The following is a 20902-nucleotide window of genomic DNA, read 5'->3' as shown; positions in this document are numbered from 1 at the left end:
GTCTGTCATTTTTAAACAGAGAGTTAATCTGTGTCATGGTGTGTAAGATCTTTAGATTATCAGTTAAAGGTAGCTGCACCTGAGAGAAGCATCTGAGCTGGTGACAAGCAATAATCAAAATAGGAAAAGAGGCTAGGGAATATGACTGTAAAATTCTACAGCATTTTCAAAGGAAGACAAATGAAAGTGAGGAAGTCATTTTAGTCTTCTTTCAAGCCATCGTGTCTGGATGAATTCTAAGGTATCTTATTTGATCACGTTTTAATAGATTTAGATTTATTTCTGTTCCTATAAGAATATCAACCCTAAAACAAACTGTAAAGATGAAAGAAAAAAATGTACCCAAATCTATATGAAGTCCTGTCCTGAGGTAAAAATTTAAAAATAAAACTGGACAAAACAAGAAATGTATAAATATACCCCCAGTTGAGAGACTTCCAGGAAAAGAAAAGTAATCAATGACAATTTATGGGAGACAGAAAAGTAAGGAAAGGGTGTGGAGCAAAGATTAGAGAACCAAGTGGTCAACAAAGTAGTCTTGGTGGAGCTGAATGCCTAGGAGATGAGGTAAGTGCTTACCCATCACTGCAGGGTGGGCAAGATTGAAAATTTTATAGCTAAGAAACATGCTGACAATTTAAAGTCTTTCGAGTGATGTTGAACGACGAGACTGAAAATCAAGTAAGGCATGAAAAAATTGAGATAAATTAGTTGTAGTTAGAATGGAGACAAATGTTTGCCCCAGAAAGAGAAATATCAATTTTCTACTATATTTTATATAACAAACACTAAATTTATTAATCCAGTTTCACAGTTTTGGTTGTTCCCTGTTTTTGAATGACTCCTAAGTTAACCCCAACTATGGTGCCTTAGTTAACTACCACTCTGACATCTCCATTTGTGTATTGGAAATTTAAATGTCTCTTAAATTCCAAATACAAAATATTTATCATTTTTCCCCAAGTTACCTTTCCTAGACTTCATTTGACTCTCTTTTACTTCTCAAGATAAAATCTTGTGTCGTCTTTGACATATCCCTATTCTTTACCAAGATAGTTAATAATTACCAAGTTCTGACAAATATTCTGTAAATGTTCTCAAATTCATCACTTTCTTTTCTTACTACCACAATCCAGGGTGCCCTCACTCCATTCCTGTTGATTATATTAGCTGCTTTGCTCATTGGTCCTCCTCTTTTATTTTTCTCCCTCCTTTAAACCATGATCATGTGGACTGCGGATTCATCTTCCTAAGCACTGCATGACCTCACATTAGTCGTTTCCCCTAGATAAAGTCAAAAACTCTTTTGATTAGCACTGAAGCCTTTCCATAATTTGTATCCCTCTGATCTATTTATCCTTCATAATCTAGTTGTCCTCAATATCCCTTGGCTTCATTTATTCACTACTTCAACAAACACTATCTATAATGTACTAGGCCCCACAATATGGCCTGGGTATAAAGCAACAACATCAACATCAATAATAATTAATGATATGGGCTAGACCATAAAATGGCCTCGACTAGAGGTGAAAAGTCTGCCATGTAAAAATACAAAATACTCTCAGGGTAGATCCATATTAGGGTGAGCCATGGAAGACCTCAACAAAGAGGAAATGACAGAGTTGAGTGATAAAGTCTGAGTGGGAGCTCACTGGGTAGACTTGAGGTGGACATTTTAGACAGAAGAACCAGAGTGTGCAAGGACACAGAGGTGTGAAGGAGTTTGGTTGTCCATGGAACTCTGAGTAGTTTGAAATGGCTGGAACATAGATTAGAAGCAGGTTGGAGAATGAGATGAGGTGATGGCAGGGCAGAGTTTATTTACAGAAACATGAGGGAAAAGCAGAGTGTGGGGTACAGGTGAGAAGTTCACAAATGTGATGATGGAATTGTAAATATTCTCTTCTGATGCCTTTAATTTTCTCAGGGGACCAGGAAGTAAGGTTATCAGCTAAGATTGAGGATGAGGTAAAAGGTGCTGGAGGGTTGAGGAAAAAAGAAGTATGGAATAGTTTTTAAAGAGTGTGGGAAAAAAAGCAACAGAGGATGTATTAAACACACACACACACACACACACACAAACTTGTTCTCCTGAAAGCATCAACGCAATTTATTTTTATCGGAGACCTAATACATCTACATACTCCCCTGCAATGCCAGTTCCTTTTTTTTTTTTAAGATTTCATTTATTTATTTGAGAGAGAACACACTAGAGAGACAGAGGGAGAGCTTGCTTGCACAAGCAGGGGGGAGGGACAAAGGGAGAGGGAGAAGCAGACTCTCCCTGTGGAGCAGGGAGCCCAATGTAGGGCTCCATCCCAGGACTCTGGGATCATGACCTGAAGGCAGATGGTTCACTGACCGAGCCACCTAGGCGCCCCTTCAATGCCACTTCTAATCTGGAAATCTTGGTGATAGGCCTGGCTAGATTAAAGTTTTCCAATTTTGCTGTGAAGATAGCATATAGTTTAGCAAAAATCTGCATCACTAAGAGTGTTAAACTGCAAATTCTCAGACCCTTTCAGGAATTTGAACTCACCAGATCTGAGGTAGGATACCATAATCTGCATATATAATAAGTACTCCCAGGTGATTTTGATAAAGGCTGTCCTCCGATCACACTTGGAGGAGCCTCAGTATTTAAGACAAAATCTCAACACCTTTGTGTGGCAACAAAGCCCTTGTTGTTGCCTCTGTATGAGGATTTTCCAGGGAAACAGAAACAATAGGATATGTCTTTCTCTCGATTTCCTCTTTCTCCTCCCCTCTCTCTTTCTCTCCTTTTCTCTCTCAATGGATAGCTAGCTAGATAGGCATATAAATACATAGATATATAACCAGGGGATCTATGTATCTAAGAGAGATTTTATTTTAAGGAATTGCTTCATACAATTGTAAGGTTGATAAGGCTGGAAACTCAGGCAGGAGTTCTACTCCCAAGGCAGAATTTTTTTGTTCTCATGAAAAGCTCAGTTTTAGCTCTTAAGTCCTTCAACTGATTGGATGAGGCCCACCCACTTATAGAGGGAAATCTTAAGGTCAACTGATTGTAAATGTTTACTATAGCTACAGAATACTTTCACAGCAACATGTAGACTCGTGTTTGACCAAACAACTTGGCACTATAGCCTAGCCAAAGTTGACACTTAAAATTAGCCGTTATACTGTCCAGTTTCATCTTTGGTCAATCCATGACACACAGTTTGCTGCAAGAAAATTGAATTGCTGGCCATTCTTTGAGCACTGCTTGTTGTTCCCTCTTTCTAGACTGTCTTCTCATGCCTCTTTAACTGGAAAGTTACCCCAAATCCCTATTCAATTTAGGCAATACCTATTTGTTGTCTAAATGAAGCATGGTGAAAATGCCTAACTTACTGCAGGTTGAACACAGCATGCTTCTCTACAAAAGATTTCTTTGAACTACAGCCATAAATAGGCTAGTAAGAAAGATGGACACTGCTCTCACCCAATATAGCACTTCATATTGTGTGTGTTCTTTGTATATAATAAGGACATAATAAATAAAATAGAATCATGATCATACTTCAAAAATTATGATAGGCTTTGGCATAAAGAACTTCTAGGACATTTCTGTTTTCCTCCCTCCTTCCTCCCCAACCTGGCAAGGTCTTCACTTATTGATACTAACTCTGTCACTGGTGAGAAGGAACTAGACACCATCATACTCCTGAAAAAGAATTTCATAGCATAGACTCAGAGAGGTTCGGTTTTAAACTTCTTTCCTCCTTTCTCTTCCTCCCCCTCCTCCTTCCTTCCTTTCTTTCCTTTCTTTTCTTCCTTTCTTCCTTTCCTTTCCTCTCCTCATATACCTTTTACTACTACGATGTCTAAATTGAGCTTCTAGGGGTGAGCAAGAGGAAAGAAATAAAGATTTAGAATGACTGTGACTTATTTCTGATATAGCTTTTATATTTATATCCTTTACTTGCAGACCAGTCACAACCTCCCGTCCATCTCTGCCACTATGGATGATTGCCCTCATTGTGTTTGGAGTGTTGGCAATCCTGGGAATAACTATTGGTCTCCTCGTTCATTTTCTGGCAGTAGGTCGGTAAAGAATACATTTTTATTTATTTATAAAGAGTACAGTTTGTTGTAAACTTCATTTCCATTTCTACCAAAGACAAAGAGATAATTGGAAACAATAAATTACCTATCTTCCTTTAAAATGGCTATCAGTGACCCAAGATCTCGGAAATACGCGTTTGCCAAGCACTCTATTGCAGACATCTTTTGAATATACAAATGTAAAAGAATGTATACGATATAGAGACATGAATGCACAGATAGATAATTGATAGGCAGAAAAAGTAAATTACCAAGATGGTATTATATGACTTTATAAGTAAAATATTAAGATAAGAAAGACAAGAAAATCAGCATATACTTATACTTCTCATTTTTCTCCAAACTTCCCAGTGATTTGTTAGCAGTATTATTCTTTTTATATTGTCAACATTTATAACACTTCATTCTTGTTTGTAATCATAATTACTAGATGTTTTCTAAAGAATACTATGGAAAGTGAATCTGGGGGGTGGACCACAGGGAGTTTGCAGCTTATATTTTTACTTATCTCAAATATTCTCTTAACCAGTGTGATTTTTTTTTTAGCCCTATGAAACACTTATCTTCAGTTTTTAACACAAGAAGCTGGGGTAGCCTTGAGGAAAGCTCTTTAATTTACAGACTCTCTGAATTATGATAAAGTGATCCTGATTTCCCTCCCATGTTCATCCCAACTCACCTCTAGCAGGTTGCCGCAGCTGTGAGATTAGAACATATACCAAAAAATGGCACATTAATATGGTTTCACTTTTATTTTCACTGCTGTCATTCTGCAGGGTCACAATAGGACTCTATGGAAATAGTCCTTGTCTTTTTTCCAGATCCTGAAATCTCATTACTCTAAACATAGAATCATTGAGAACTTTTAGAAAGACCTTCATTCGACTCAAACTGTGAGGAGATGTGTCCCTGATCTGTATCATTCTTCACCCTAGGGTATATTTCACATTTGGGGGAATATTTTCTTCATAGTTTTTAGTCTGGGGTTGTCATTTCCTTTTGTTTCCTTGGAAATGAGCTCTTTACCCTTGTCTTTTGGTCTTTTTAAAAACTCAGAGGAAGGAGAATGTAAAAGAAGTGCTTTTACTCTGTCAAATTTAAATAGAAGTATTCCCATAATTCATGCTTAATCTCTGTTACTACACTCCAGAACACTCTCTGTACAAAAATAAAAACTGTGAGTGTGTGTGTGTGTGTGTGTGTGTAAGTGTGTGGTGTGTAAGTTGTAAGTTTTCTTTACAGAAATAAGTTCTAAGTCATGGAAAAGTCGTAAAACAATTCTTTCTTTCTGTCCCTTATCTATCTTTCTCAATTCATATTGTCATTTGAACCACTTAGAGAAATGGGAATGTTAATCATAAGGTGCAGGTGTGCCTTATGGATATCTCATCCCCAAAGTGTTGTTTTCATTTCACGAGGTACCAACAGAGCTCAATGACTGATTTCACAGTGACCTCAGCATAGTGAGCCATCTCTGTGGCCATTAGGATTACTGCGTAGAATTAAATTAATACTCAATTCCTTGTTCTAGGGTGTGGTTTCTTAGTCTTAAATGTCTTAGACATAAAATGTTTAGTTTATCCACTGGCTCTTAGGAAAGTGCCCCATGCAGTTGTACTAAAAAGTTTGTATATTGTCAATTTATTAGTTTATATTGGGGAATATTCATGGCAGCTTGATTACCACAATAGGTAGAAATATCTAGGAATCTAAATAAAGGACTGAAGGATGCACTGTAAACACTGAATTATAAAAAAGAAAGTTGAATAGTTTCAAGATGTATTTTTTACTACTTATAGTAAAGTCTAATAACCTACCATTGCAAGGTTTGGTCTCTGTAGTAAAATATCCATGACCCCCAGACAAACAAACTACAGTTAACAATGTTGGTTCACAAATTATTATTCATAAACAAATGATTTCCAACATTTTCTTTAGAACTTTCTGACTTCTTTTTCTATCACCTTTCTCACTGTAAAATATTTTCACCACATTTATAATAGTAAGTCATATTTTATTTTAATTATGGTGCTTTCCTTTCCTTTTCTGCATTCAAAGAGAAACTGTAAACAATTAACATTATCATTTAATTATATCCTTGTTATTACCTCATGTAATGATTTCATCCATATTGATCCTGTCTTTTCCATTGTATAGTCTTCAAAGGCAATGATCATATTGCAAGATAGTATTAATATTTATTTAATGCTTACTATATGCTAGATGCTATATAACAACTTAATATTTATCTCATATTAGGAGTAAGACATATCATATACCAAATGGCTTAGTGTCTATGAAAATTTGGGAAGGAAATATAATGGATTAGGTGTGACTTTGTAGTCAAATCAAATTTGATTCTTTGGCTCTTAGTAGCTCTATGATATTAGCTAAGTTACTGAATATCTCTGAGACCACATTTCTCCTGAAAAAAAAAATGGTTATACTTCATATGTATTTTATAAAGTATCTTCCCATGGTACATAATAAATGGTAACTATTTTTACTCATAGCCTGATGATTATGGGACAGAAATCTCATTTTTGTATATAGTCCTATCTGTCTCAATCAAGATATTACTCTTTTTTCTTACCTTTGTCTATATCTGCTGCATTATGGGTCCAATAAGCACTTTTTACAATGCCCAGGGTATCTAATCAACTGTGCCAGAAAGATTCACAGATTATCAATGTCAAATATGAGCACAATATTTACTAGCTGGTATTGCTATGTAATCTATATTTGCATTTGAAATCCATTTCATTTAAATAATTCCTGGATCCTGTTTTTATCTCACAGAAAATACAACCTACTATTACCAAGGTAGCTTTAAAGTGTTGGATATCCCATATAACAGAAATTATCAAAGAGAGACATCATTGGAAAATAACCACCTTAGCAAAATTCTTGAGACTAAGGTAAATTAGGATTTTCCTATATTTATTTCATTGTTAGTTCTCTGAAATATAAATATATTATTGGAATTTGATGCTTGACTCTATGTTCTCTTTAACAGATGGTTGATGCATTTCAAAGTTCTAGCATTTACAGACAATATATCAATTCTCAAGTCATCACACTGGTGTAAGTAACTAATAATAGCAGTTAGAAGAGATCAACCTATTTGTACATATTTCAAATACCTATGTAAAAAGAATTTTGAAATATTATAGTCATTACTCAATAAATTACTAATAAACAGTATCACCTTCAGCTAAATGTCAGAATAATTGTTCAATATAAAACCAAAGCAAAGATTGGGCTATCTAGTTTTATTCATTAGATCTATTGAGAATTTATTATTCATTAAATGCCTCATCACTCACATTTCTTAAGGTTTTATGTCCAGCAAATAGCAGATGATCCCTTTGACCAATGTTTGATAGTCTAACATTTTAGCAGTAGTGTAAATACAGACCCTGTTTTCTCATGTCTTTCCACTTGCAAGTCAGCTAAATACCTTGTGAAACTATTCTAGAGTTCTTACAGGGTAAGAAAGAGCATATCTACACCAAACTTTGATGACAAGGAGGTCCTTCTAGTCCACAAGTGAAATAGACTATATGTCCTCTGCATGTGGGCTTAGAGTAGCATGGAATAGCAGAGGAGCCCAAGAACAGGAATTACTCAACCTGAGCCCAGCCTTTGCCACTTAGTAGCTCCAGAGCCTTGGGTGAGTTACTACACCACTTTGAGTCTGTGCACCTACCTGTGAAATACTGATAATAGCACCCTCACTGCCTCTCTCATAAAACTGGACTCAGGAGATCAAAGAAGATACGTATGGAAAGATTTGCAAATAAACACATTTCCAATGAAGGCAATTTTTGCTTTTACCTTCATCAGTGCCACCAGACTATATGCCTGCCCTTCTTCCCCTGTTCCTGGAACTCATGGGACTCCTGGAATTGCAGAACACATCAAGATCTCAATTAGAATTAACCTTGAGGGTTGATTTTAGTATTATAAAGGGATGGGAGGCTAAAATTGAAGGGCCCAGGTATCTTTCAGAGATCATTGCAACCACCGGAGAGCTTTTGCTTTGTTTTCCCATGCATGTAACTTTAGGTATCTATAGGAAGTATGGTCCCAAAGGAAGTGATGGAGAGGCTGCAGGACAGAGGTTTTCATTTTGGTACACCCTCCTGTGATAATCAAACCTGTGTGTGCTGAGTGCTTCCTACTGATTTATATACCAAAATGATAGTCATCTGTCAGGAAGAGCCAAAGCATAATAGTTCCACTTCAGACACTAGCCTCAAAGCTGCTTGACAATTCCTACACGTCCGTTGGTCAAACTTGCTCACCCCTTTCTGAATTCCAAACCAATTCTTCCTGGACACCACAGTCAGGTTCATCTTCCTCAAGTGTGGTTTTATTCAACAACTTCTCTTTACTGCTACCCCTTGACTAGCATTAAAAGTCCTCCTCCATCTGCGTCCAATCTCCTAGACATTGTTGTCTCTGTGACTAGGCATAAAGAGAGTGCAGTATAAAAATCCTGGGTTATAGAGTCAATTGTACTGAATCTGGTCTGAGTTTAGTAGCTGTGTAATCTTAAGCATATTAGGTAACCTCTCAGAGCTTCCATTTTTCCCTATCTATAAAATGAAGATAATGACACCTATGTTGCAGGGTTGTTATGAAGTCTAAGTGTAATAATAAATCACAGCAGATGCCCAGTAAATGCTAACTAATTATTGCTCTCCAGTTATTCTGGAGTAGTACTCTTCCTCTCCTCTGCTTGATGAAATTTTCTGCTTCATAATGAAGTAGTGATAACAATACTTCAAGGTCCAGTAGTATATGTCACCTCTTCCATGAAAATTTCTCTGATTCTTTAAGTAAAAAATGACTTACACTTCTATTTGCAAATAAAATAAATATCATATCTTCTGCCTAATTTATTATAGTAATTTGTATACATGTCTTATCTCCTAGAAATCTGTAAATTCCTGCAGGGTAGGAACCATGTGTTAGTCATCCTTGCATCACCTAGTAGCACCTACTCCAGGCACCTGTCTATAGCATTTGCTCAATAAATGATCAGTGAATACATTAATGTGAGCCCAGTTCTTACGTGGTACTTCTTTAGAAAAAAATATGTATTTATTTATTTTAGAGACAGAGAGAGCAAGCATGAGTGGAAGGGGCAGAGGGAGAGGGAGGGAGAATCCCAAGCAGACTCTGCACTAAGCACAGAGCCTGACGCAGGGCTTAATCCCTCCTATCTGGTACTTCTACCCTGTGCTTCAGGCCTTTCCTATTTTTCAGATTTATAGAACTATTTGTCCTCTAAGATGAATACTATAGCTGCATGCTTACTGTCACCAAATAAATGTAGGCAGATGGATGATCCTGTGATTAAACAAAAGTGAAGTTACTACACAAACCCATAAAAAGGCAGAAGAAATAAAAATATGAAAGATCAGCAAATGAGGAAGGAAATGCTATTTTTTAGCAACATATGAAATATGTTTGTCTTGTTGAAACATATTTATCTTGTTTCCAGTCCTCATAACAACAGTGTCACTGCACATATATGGCTAGTATTCAAGGCTCCCAGATCAATGAAGGAAAACACAAGAAGAAGAATTGAAAGCATCTTACATCAGATGCTGAGGAACCATGCAGGCTCTCTGACTACAGATCCTAATTCCCTTAGACTCATGGGTAAGCTTGTTTTAAATAGAAGCAGTGTTACTCTTATCTTTTTATGTCTAACATATATCACAAGTACCATGCACAAAGCTGATATTCAATTTTTTAAATGAATATGTCATTATTTTATATCAGAGTAATAATTTGTGTTCTTTATTATTGAGAACATAATAATCAAATCATAATAATGCCATAACTGAAAGCAGTTCTGGGGGGGAAACTGCTTCTCATTATAAAGCAAATAGTAAAACTTTGAACAGTCCTTAAAAGTAATGGTGTGTACTGTATAGTTTTTCATGATCTCCTATAACATTGAAAAATAGCATACAATCTGCCCTTATAAGACAGATCACTTTTTAAAAGTTATTTTTGTGGACTGACAGGAATCAGGTTCACTTGCAGTTTTTCCTGTTCTTCTGAGAAAAGATACTGGCAACTGTCCACCTTAGATGATATAGAATACAGTTCCAATTAAATAAAAAAGAAGTCTCTCATGTGGAACTATGAAGGTGGTATTTCCATATCATACATTCACATAGAGTAAAAGAACAATTCAAATAAACCAATATTCTCTCCTTTCTACTGACATTTTATCCTGAGATTCAAAATTATTTCTGGACCCTCCGGCTCTGCTGAATCTAGCATCTTACTTCATTGACCCCAGGGTATTAGGTGCTAGGTATTATATTTACCATGAGCTTTTTGTTCTATTTCAGAAATCAGTAAGGTTCATGCTGAAAAGATTATCAACAACCGTAAGTTCAGATGCTTCTTAATTAAACGTGTGAGATGATCTAAGACATAACAATCAAGATTTGTTACTGTTAGCTAGGCACAATTCTAATTAGATGCTTTACATACAAATCATTTAATCCTCACAACGATCCTAAAGATAGATGTTATTATTATCATCCCATTTGAGAGATGGGGAAACTGAAGCACAAAGAAGTGAAATAATCTGCCCAAGTTCACCCAGTTTGTGAATGGTATGGTCAGAATTCAAACCAGAGTTGCAGAGCCCATGGACTTAACTGTGACTTTATCTGCCTCCCACAGTTCTCATATTCTCCAAATGTTGAAGAATCTTGGAGATACTATGCTGGGTATAGAGGTGATCCAGGGGCTGCTAGTGATTCCTGTGCAAATTACAACCTAGCCCCTTCAGTGCAAGATATTTTCAGATAGAACCATGCAAGGATAACTCAGTTCACTCTCTGCTTTATAATCAAATAAACGTTATCTTCTTACTCTCAATGGAACAAAACTGATTCTGACAGGCTGTGGGACACGAGCAAGGATGTCGGCTACGTATGATAGAATCAGGGGAGGTTCCAATGCTCAGAAAGGAGAATGGCCGTGGCAAGCAACTCTCAAAAAGAATGGCCAACACCACTGCGGGGCATCTTTGATCAGTGAAAGATACCTGGTGACTGCAGCTCACTGCTTTCAAAAGTAAGTTCATCATGTTGCCCAAGGCTAGGGAGACCAAAGACCTTGGAGTTCCCAGCTTCATTATCAGTAGCACTCTCATCTCAAGTGTCCGGGTTTGGAAGACAAATTATATAGGAAGCCAATCTAAGATTTTCCTGCATTACCTATAAGAATGCAAAGAGTCATTCATTCTTGATACTACATTTTTTTGTCACATGATTCTTATCTCTCGTCACTTTATACTCCAGACATCCCCAACTACTCATAGTTGCTAAAACACATCATCCTGTTTCATACCCCTCTCCCCCACTACACATGCCTGTCCCCCTCTCCTTATCTTTTAGGCAACTATGACTCAGCTCTATAGTCTTATCCAAAATGCTACTTTCCCTAAGAAATCTCTTCCCTAGAGCATGCAGATTTAAGTCTAATTTTTGTTGTCCCACTAATTATATACAAAGCACTTAAGCAATTATAACTGTCTGTTTATGCCCATTTTTTATTAGATTTAAGTTTCTTGAAGGTGTGCCTATTAATTTTTATTTCTATATTCCCATTCCTTTACATAGTATATGGTATAGGGACTCAAGATTTTTTTAAATGAATTTAAAAAATCAGACTATCACTGCTAATGAGCTATACAGCAAAGGAATATTAATGTCATGAAAAGACTACAGTAGATGCAGGCTGCATTTCTACTATTTCAAAATAAATACATAATTTTTGCTTCTTTAGGACAAACAATCCAAAAAACTATACCGTCAGCTTTGGCACCAGAGTAAATCCCCCCTATATGCAACGTTATGTTCAACAAATTATTGTTCATGAAGACTACATCCAGGGTGAACATCATGATGATATTGCAGTTATACGGCTCACTGAAAAAGTCTTATTTCAGAATGATGTACATCGAGTTTGTCTTCCTGAAGCCACACAGGTTTTTCCACCAGGTGAAGGAGTTGTTGTTACAGGATGGGGAGCATTTTCATATAATGGTAAGTTCAATGAAGGCTTAACATAGTGTTTGAGTACAAAAGCAGAAAAAATGGTGACCAAGGTACAGAGTCAAAGGCATCATTTACTTCAGGATGCTTAGTTCTCACAGGCAATGTCTCAGGAAATGATGCATATAGAGTATGGTTTTGCAAATTGCCTTGGTTTGGAACGTTTTGTGGAGACCAGCTGGTTGTAGAAACTCCCCGACCTGGAGTAACTAATTGAGAAAGTTCTGGTTCAAAGATACAAGAAGAGAGATAAGGACATAGAAAGGCAGCATTTAAAAGATTTCAAATTATTCTTTGAAGATTTCTGTTTCTTGATTTGGGTAAGGGAACTGAGTGGGGTTTTTAATCCTAAGAATAGTCAAGAGTCAAATGTCAGTTTTAAGCACAGAGGACAAAACAAGTTTTCCATCTGGCTCTATTTCAGAGCAGCTCTTTTACTGGTAATGTTTACTGCCTTTAGGTAAATACCCAGAGGTACTTCAGAAGGCACCTGTGAAGATTATTGACACAAACACTTGTAATGCTAGGGAAGGATATGATGGTTTGGTATCAGATACGATGCTGTGTGCTGGGTACTTGGAAGGAAATATAGATGCCTGCCAGGTAAGTCTATACACTAATCATATTGACCACAAAGTGTATAAATAACTGCTGTTATTTTATGAAAATTATCAATATGGAGACAATTCTATGCTTCAGTTAATTTGTACTTTGACAATTCTGTTAAACTCCCTCCAACTTTGGTGCTAAAGTAATTTTCTGCTACATGCAACATATGTTTATAAGTATTTAACAAACACATAAGTTGGACTTACTCTGAGCCAAGCACCTGATTGAAGCCTTTTACAAACAATTCATTTAACCTCATCACAGCCTAGTGATGTATATACTATCGTTATCATTTTACAGATGAGAAAACTGAGTCAGAGGAAGGTAAAGTGATTTGCACAAGAGCACACAGCTAGTGAGTGGAAGACCTGGCACACAAACCAAGGTAGTCTAACCTCACTGTTCATAGTCTTAACCGTATTTCAATAAAGGATGAGTCTCAGAGAATTTCCAACTACTTCCAGCCCATTTCTCTTACCTCCTTAGCCTCCTCATGACTAGGGTTCTAGTTACTTTTCTCAGATATGAAGCCCTGTTCTCCAAGTACATCTGTAATATTTGTCTCCCAAAAGCTTTCTCATAGAACTAGACCTTATAACTTACCAGTTCATGCCTTCAAGGTTCAAGTCAACACCAAAGAGCCCCAGGGAATATATTCCAGCCAAAGGTGGTGTTAAGGGTGATACAGGGATTTACACCATACATTTTTCCCTATGGTCTGTATGAAGCATGAATCACAAACTTCATCTGGGCTTATCACTTAGTAAAGTATCTGGAAGTTAATTCTCACAATGATTAATATTCTTTGTTTAATTCAGGGTGACTCTGGAGGACCACTAGTTCATCCCAATTCTCGAAATATTTGGTACCTTGTTGGAACAGTGAGCTGGGGAGAAAAATGTGGTGAAGTCAATAAGCCAGGTGTCTATATGCGAGTGACTGCCTTCCGCAACTGGATTGCCTCCAAGACTGGTATTTAAGAGAAAGGCATCTTGTAGCAACTATCTGAAGTCATTTCGCCTATCTCCCAGCCTTATCTAGCATGCATTTTAAATTAGTGTGTACAATGGCTGTTTTGAAAGAATTGTGGTCCTGAGGAAATATTTATGAACTTTAATTTCACGCAGACTTACAAAACAACAAATCTCATGTTTAGTCAAGAAGGCCTAAGCAAAGAAAACACTCCTATCAAAAAAGGGCCATTACTATTTCTCTACTGCGTGAGCCCACATCATGGTTGTCTTACCATAGCATAAAACTCTTGATTTTAGTCACTCAGACTTTCTGGAATTACGAAAGTATGTCCTTTTCCATTGCAAGTTATCTGGCAGAGCTGTGAGAGACTGGAACACTTTCTGAGGGTTGGATTGGAACATGCTCTATCTGCCTTCATTCATAGCATTTGAGGAAAGGGTATGGTTGTAAACTGACTCTGGCCAGAATTAGGCACTGAATTAGAGTCTCTTTTTGTATGGGGATCTTGATCAACTCTTGAAATCACTGTGAAACAATTTCACCATCAGCAAAACTCAGCAAAAGACATTTTAGACCGACAGAAACCAGGTACGCTAATTCTTCAGTGTTGATACAGGTTTTTGTGGAAATTCTTCATTTGTAACACATACAAAAAGGAGTAGCTATGAACCATGAAAACGTATAATGTATTTTAATTAAAATAAATTTGAAAGCAGACTGTCTTTGTACAATAACAAATTTCTTTCTTTTTGTGTGTGGTTTCCTTGTTTTATTTTTTGCTTTTTTTTCCTTAATGGTCTTTTGCAGGTGGCTTTTTCCTTTTTTCTGTTGTTTCCACTTGGTCCATGGGTTGAGCGAAGGCTATAACGTAGTGAAAAAGCTACCTTCAGGCTGGATGGAGAGGCTTAGGCAGGCCAACAGGGATGCAGTGGGTGGGTCCCTCAAAACTAGATGCAGGAGGCTCCCAATCATGCCTGAGGATGAGGCCAGCCCAGCCAGGGTTGAGGCCTGCCAGCCTGAGAAGTATGGTCAGGTGGTTGCTCATCTTTTTTTTTTCCCTTTAAATTTTTTATTGTTATGTTAATCACCATACATTACATCATTAGTTTTTGATGTAGTGTTCCATGATTCATTGTTTGTGCATAACACCCAGTGCTCCACCAGAACATGCCTTCTTTAATAACCATCACCAGGCGAACCCATCCCCCACCCCCTCCCCTCTAGAGCCCTCAGTTTGTTCTTCAGAGTCCATCGTCTCTCATGGTTCATCTCCCCCTCCGATTTCACCCCTTTCATTCTTCCCCTCCTGCTATCTTCTTCTTTTTTTATTTTTTTCTTAACATATATTGCATTATTTATTTCAGAGGTACAGATCTGTGATTCAACAGTCTTGCACAATTCACAGCACTCACCATAGCACATACCCTCCCCAGTATCTATCACCAAGCTACCCCATCCCTCCCACCCCACCCCCACTCCAGCAATCCTCAGTTTGTTTCCTGAGATTAAGAATTCCTCATATCAGTGAGGTCATATGATACATGTCTTTCTCTGATTGACTTATTTCACTCAGCATAACACCCTCCAGTTCCATCCATGTCGTTGCAAATGGCAAGATCTCATTCCTTTTGATGGCTGCATAATATTCCAGTGTGTGTGTGTGTTTGTGTGTGTGTGTGTGTGTGTGTGTATACCATGTCTTCTTTATCCATTCATCTGTCAATGGACATCTTGGCTCTTTCCACAGTTTGGCTATTGTGGACATTGCTGCTATAAACATCGGGGTGTACATACCCCTTCAGATCCCTATATTTGTATCTTTCGGGTAAATACCCAGTAGTGCAATTTCTGGATCGTATGGTAGCTCTATTTTCAACTTTTTGAGGAACCTCCATACTGTTTTCCAGAGTGGTTGCACCAGCTTGCATTCCCACCAACAGTGTAGGAGGGTTCCCCTTTCTCCGCATCCCCACCAACATCTGTCATTTCCTGACTTATTAATTTTAGCCATTCTGACTGGTGTCAGATGGAATCTCATTGAGGTTTTGATTTGGATTTCCCTGATGCCGAGCGATGTTGAGCACTTTTTCATGTGTCTGTTGGACATTTGGATGTCTTCTTTGGAAAAATGTCTGTTCATGTCTTCTGCCCATTTCTTGATTGGATTATTTGTTCTTTGGGTGTTGAGTTTGATAAGCTCTTTATAGATTTTGGATACTAGCCCTTTATCTGATATGTCATTTGCAATACCTTCTCCCATTCTGTCGGTTGTCTTTGGTTTTGTTGACTGTTTCTTTTGCTGTGCAAAAGCTTTTTATCTTGATGAGGTCCCAATAGTTCATTTTTGCCCTTGCCCCCCTTGCCTTTGGTGATGTTTCTAGGAAGAAGTTGCTGTGGCTGAGGTCAAAGAGGTTGCTGCCTGTGTTCTCCTTTAGGATGTTGATGGACTCCTGTCTCATGTTTACGTCTTTCAACCATTTTGAGTCTATTTTTGTGTGGGGTGTAAGGAAATGGTCCAGTTTCATTCTTCTGCATGTGGCTGTACAATTTTCCCAACACCATTTGTTGAAGAGACTGTCTCTTTTCCACTGGACATTCTTTCCTGCTTTGTCAAAGATTAGTTGACCATAGAGTTGAGGGTCCATTTCTGGGCTCTTTATTCTGTTCCATTGATCTGTGTGTCTGTTTTTGTGCCCGTACCATACTGTCTTGATGATGACAGCTTTGTAATAGAGCTGGAAGTCCGGAATTGTGATGCTGCCAGCTTTGCTTTTCTTTTTCAACATTCCTCTGGCTATTCAGGGTCTTTTCTGGTTCCATACAAATTTTAGGATTATTTGTTCCATTTCTTTGAAAAAAGTGGATGGTATTTTGATAGGGATTGCATTGAATGTGTAGCTTGCTCTAGGTAGCATTGACATCTTCACAATATTTGTTCTTCCAATCCATGAGCATGGAACGTTTTTCCATTTCTTTGTGTCTTCCTTAATTTCTTGCATGAGTATTTTATAGTTTTCTGAGTACAGATTCTTTGCCTCTTTGGTTAGATTTATTCCTAGGTATCTTATGGTTTTGAGTGCAATTGTAAATGGGATCGACTCCTTAATTTCTCTCTCTTCTGTCTTGTTGTTTGTGTATAGGAATGCCACTGATTTCTGTGCATTGATTTTATATCCTGTTACTTTACTGAATTCCTGTATGAGTTCTAGCAGTTTTGGGGTGGAGTCTTTTGGGTTTTCCACATAAAGTATCATATCATGCAAACAGTGAGAGTTTGACTTCTTCTTTGCCAATTTGGATGCCTTTTATTTCTTTTTGTTGTCTGATTGCTGTGGCTAGGACTTCTAATACTATGTTGAATAGCAGTGGTGAGAGTGGACATCCCTGTGGCATTCCTGACCTTAGGGGGAAAGCTCGCAGTTTTTCCCCATTGAGAATGATATTCGCTGTGGGTTTTTCATAGATGGCTTTTATGATATTGAGGTATGTACCCTCTATCCCTATACTCTGAAGAGTTTTGATCAAAAAAGGATGCTGTACTTTGTCAAATGCTTTTTCTGCATCTATTGAGGGGATCATATGATTCTTGTTCTTTCTTTTGTTAATGTATTGTATCATGTTGAATTATTTGCGGATGTTGAACCAAACTTGCAGCCCAGGGATAAATCCCACTTGGTCGTGGTGAATAATCCTTTTAATGTACTGTTGGATCCTACTGACTGGTATTTTGGTGAGAATTTTTGCATCCATGTTCATCAAGGATATTGGTCTGTAATTCTCCTTTTTGATGGGGTCTTTGTCTGGTTTGGGGATCAAGGTAATGTTGGCCTCATAAAACGAGTTTGGAACTTTTCCTTCCATTTCTATTTTTTGGAAGAGTTTCAGGAGAATAGGTATTAATTCTTCTTTAAATGTTTGGTAGAATTCCCCTGGGAAGCCATCTGGCCCTGGGCTTTTGTTTGTTGGGAGATTTTTGATGACTGCTTCAACTTCCTTAGTGATTATGGGTCTGTTCAGGTTTTCTCTTTCCTCCTGGTTCAGTTTTGGTAGTTGATACATCTCTAGGACTGCATCCATTTCTTCCAGGTTATCTAATTTGCTGGCATAGTGTTGCCCATAATATAATCTTATAATTGTTTGTATTTCTTTGGTGTTGGTTGTGATCTCTCCTCTTTCATTCATGATTTTATTCATTTGGGTCATTTCTCTTTTCTTTTTGATAAGTCTGGCCAGGAGTTTATCAATCTTGTTAATTTTTTCAAAGAACCAGCTCCTAGTTTTGTTGATCTGTCCTACTGTTCTTTTGGTTTCTATTTCATTGATTTTGCTCTGATCTTTATTATTTTTCTTCTCCGGCTGGGTTTAGGCTTTATTTGCTGTTTTTCCTCTAGCTTCTTTAGGTGTAGGGTTAGGTTGTGTATTTGAGACCTTTCTTGTTTCTTGAGAAAGGCTTGTATTGCTCTATACTTACCTCTTAGGACTGCCTTTGTTGCATCCCAAAGATTTTGAACACTTGTGTTTTCATTTTCATTGGTTTCCATGAATGTTTTTAATTCTTCTTTAATTTCCTGGTTGACCCATTCATTCTTTAGTAGGATGCTCTTTAGCCTCCATGTATTTGAGTTCTTTCTGACTTTCCTGTTGTGATTGAGTTCTAGTTTCAAAGCATTGTGGTCTGAAAATACGCAGGGAATAATTTCAATCTTTTGGTACCGGTTGAGACCTGATATGTGACCTAGGATGTGATCTATTCTGGAGAATGTTCCATGGGCACTAGAGAAGAAGGTGTATTCCGTTGCTTTGGGATGGAATGTTCTGAATATGTCTGTGAAGTCCATTTGGTCCAGGGTGTCATTTAAAGTCTTTATTTCCTTGTTGATCTTTTGCTTAGATGATCTGTCCATTTCAGTCAGGGGGGTGTTAAAGTCCCCCACTATTATTGTATTGTTGTCAATGTGTTTCTTTGCTTTTGTTATTAATTGCCTTATATATTTGGCTGCTTCCATGTTAGGGGCATAGATATTTACAATTGTTAGATCTTCTTGTTGGATAGACCCTTTAAGTAGGATATAGTGTCCTTCCTCATCTCTTATTACAGTCTTTGGCTTAAAATCTAATTTGTCTGATATAAGGATTGACACCCCAGCTTTCTTTTGATGTCCACTAGTATGGTAAATGGTTTTCTATCCCCTCACTTTCAATGTGGGGGTGTCTCTGGGTCTAAAATGACTCTCTTGCAGACAGCATATCAATGGGTCTTGTTTTTTTATGCAATCTGATAGCCTGTGTCTTTTGATTGGGGCATTTAGCCCATTTACATTCAGGGTAACTATTGAAAGATATAAATTTAGTGCCATTGTATTGCCTGTAAGGTGACTTTTACTCTATATTGGCTGTGTTCCTTTCTGGTCTATGCTACTTTTAGGCTCTCTCTTTGCTTAGGACCCCTTTCAGTATTTCTTGTAGGGCTGGTTTTGTGTTTGCAAATTCCTTTAGTTTTTGTTTGTCCTGGAAGCTTTTTATCTGTCCTTCTGTTTTCAATGACAGCCTAGCTGGATATAGTATTCTTGGCTGCATATTTTTCTCGTTTAGTGCTCTGAATATATCATGCCAGTCCTTTATGGCCTGCCAGGTCTCTGTGGATAGGTCTGTTGCCAATCTAATGTTTCTACCAGTATAGGTTACATATCTCTTCTCCCGAGCTGCTTTCAGGATTTTTCTCTTTGTCTCTGAGACTCGTAAGTTTTACTATTAGATGTGGGGGTGTTGACCTATTTTTATTGATTTTGAGAGAGGTTCTCTGTGCCTCTTGGATTTTGATGCCTATTTCCTTCCCCACATTAGGGAAGTTCTCTGTAATAATTTGCTCCCGTATACCTTCTGCCCCTCTCTCTCTTTCTTCTTCTTTTGGGATCCCAATTATTCTAATGTTTTGTCTTACAGTATCGCTTATCTCTCGAATTCTGCCCTCGTGATCCAGTAGTTGTTTATCTCTCTTTTTCTCAGCTTCTTTATTTTCCATCATTTGGTCTTCTATATCGCTGAATTCTCTTCTGCCTCATTTATCCTAGCAGTTAGTGCCCCCATTTTTGATTGCACCTCATTAATAGCCTGTTTGATTTTGACTTGGTTAGATTTTAGTTCTTTTATTTCTCCAGAAAGGGTTTCTCTAATAACTTCCATGCTTTTTTCAAGCCCAGCTAGTATCTTTAAAATCATGATTCTGAACTCTAGGTCCGACATCGTACTAATGTCCGTATTGAGTAGGTCCCTGGCAGACGGTACTACCTCTTGTTCTTTCTGTTGAGGTGATTTTTTCCATCTTCTCATTTTGTCCAGAGGAGAATAGATGAATGAGAGAACAAAACACTAACACGGTAACAACGTCCCCAGAAATTATAGTCTAAACAAATCAGAAAAGACCTGAAACCAGGGGAAAAGAAAGGAAAAGGAAGAAAAAAGAGAGAGAAAAAAAAGAAAAAGATAAAAACAAACAAAAACAGAACAAAACAAAAAAACAGAATATGATCAAATATGATCAGGCTGGTGCATAGATCAGTGCCACACACTAGATTTTGGGTGTATTTTGGTCTGTTAGAAGAAAGTGCCTCCTAAAATTTTAAAGAAAGAAAGACATATATGTACAAAATAAGGGTTGATACGATGAAGGGATGGAATATGACTATAAAGATGAAAATTATAAAAAATTTTATAAAAGGAATTGATAAGTTGCTTGAAAAAAGAAAGAAGAGGATTAAAAAAAAAAAGAAAGCAAGAAAAAAAAAGGGGGACAGAATGTGATCAGGCAGGAGACTAGAACAAAGCCATACACTAGAGATTTAGGGTATATTTTGATCTGTTAGAAGAAACTGTATCTCAAAATTTTAAAGAGAGAACAACTTATATATATATGTCAAAAATAAGGGTAACTACTATGAAGGGATAGAATATGACTCTAAAGATGAAAAATAAAAATTTTTTAAAAAAAGGGATTGATAAGATGTTCGTTGAAAAAGGGAAAAAGAAAAATTAAAAAAAGAAAAAAGACAGTTAAAAAAATAACTTTGAATGACTAAAGAATCATGGTAAAAAAGCCATGAATTCTATGTGCAGTATTCCTCTAGCACTGG

General features: G+C 37.2%; 1 protein-coding gene across 1 annotated transcript; it reads left to right on the top strand.

Moving 5' to 3' along the window:
- The first annotated feature begins 562 nt into the window (after positions 1 to 562).
- On the top strand, positions 563 to 13777 carry LOC113925571 (transmembrane protease serine 11B-like protein). The gene is made up of 10 exons (XM_027600107.1): positions 563 to 567; positions 3956 to 4071; positions 6892 to 7010; positions 7109 to 7176; positions 9605 to 9765; positions 10470 to 10508; positions 11031 to 11205; positions 11920 to 12179; positions 12649 to 12791; positions 13616 to 13777. Exons 1-10 carry the CDS (start codon positions 563 to 565, stop codon positions 13775 to 13777), a joined length of 1248 nt encoding a protein of 415 aa, XP_027455908.1.
- Positions 13778 to 20902: the final 7125 nt, after the last annotated feature.

Source organism: Zalophus californianus, chromosome 2, assembly GCF_009762305.2.
Source record: "Zalophus californianus isolate mZalCal1 chromosome 2, mZalCal1.pri.v2, whole genome shotgun sequence".
In the NCBI taxonomy this organism is placed as follows: Eukaryota; Metazoa; Chordata; class Mammalia; order Carnivora; family Otariidae; genus Zalophus; species Zalophus californianus.
The sequence above is the reverse complement of the archived record's forward strand: the minus strand, read 5'-3'. Positions and strand labels throughout refer to the sequence as shown.

Coding starts and splice junctions, on each gene's coding strand:
- LOC113925571 (XM_027600107.1), top strand. Junction 7,177..9,604: donor TCTCAAGTCATCACACTGGT/GTAAGTAACTAA, acceptor TCTTGTTTCCAG/TCCTCATAACAACAGTGTCA. Junction 10,509..11,030: donor TGAAAAGATTATCAACAACC/GTAAGTTCAGAT, acceptor TGATTCTGACAG/GCTGTGGGACACGAGCAAGG.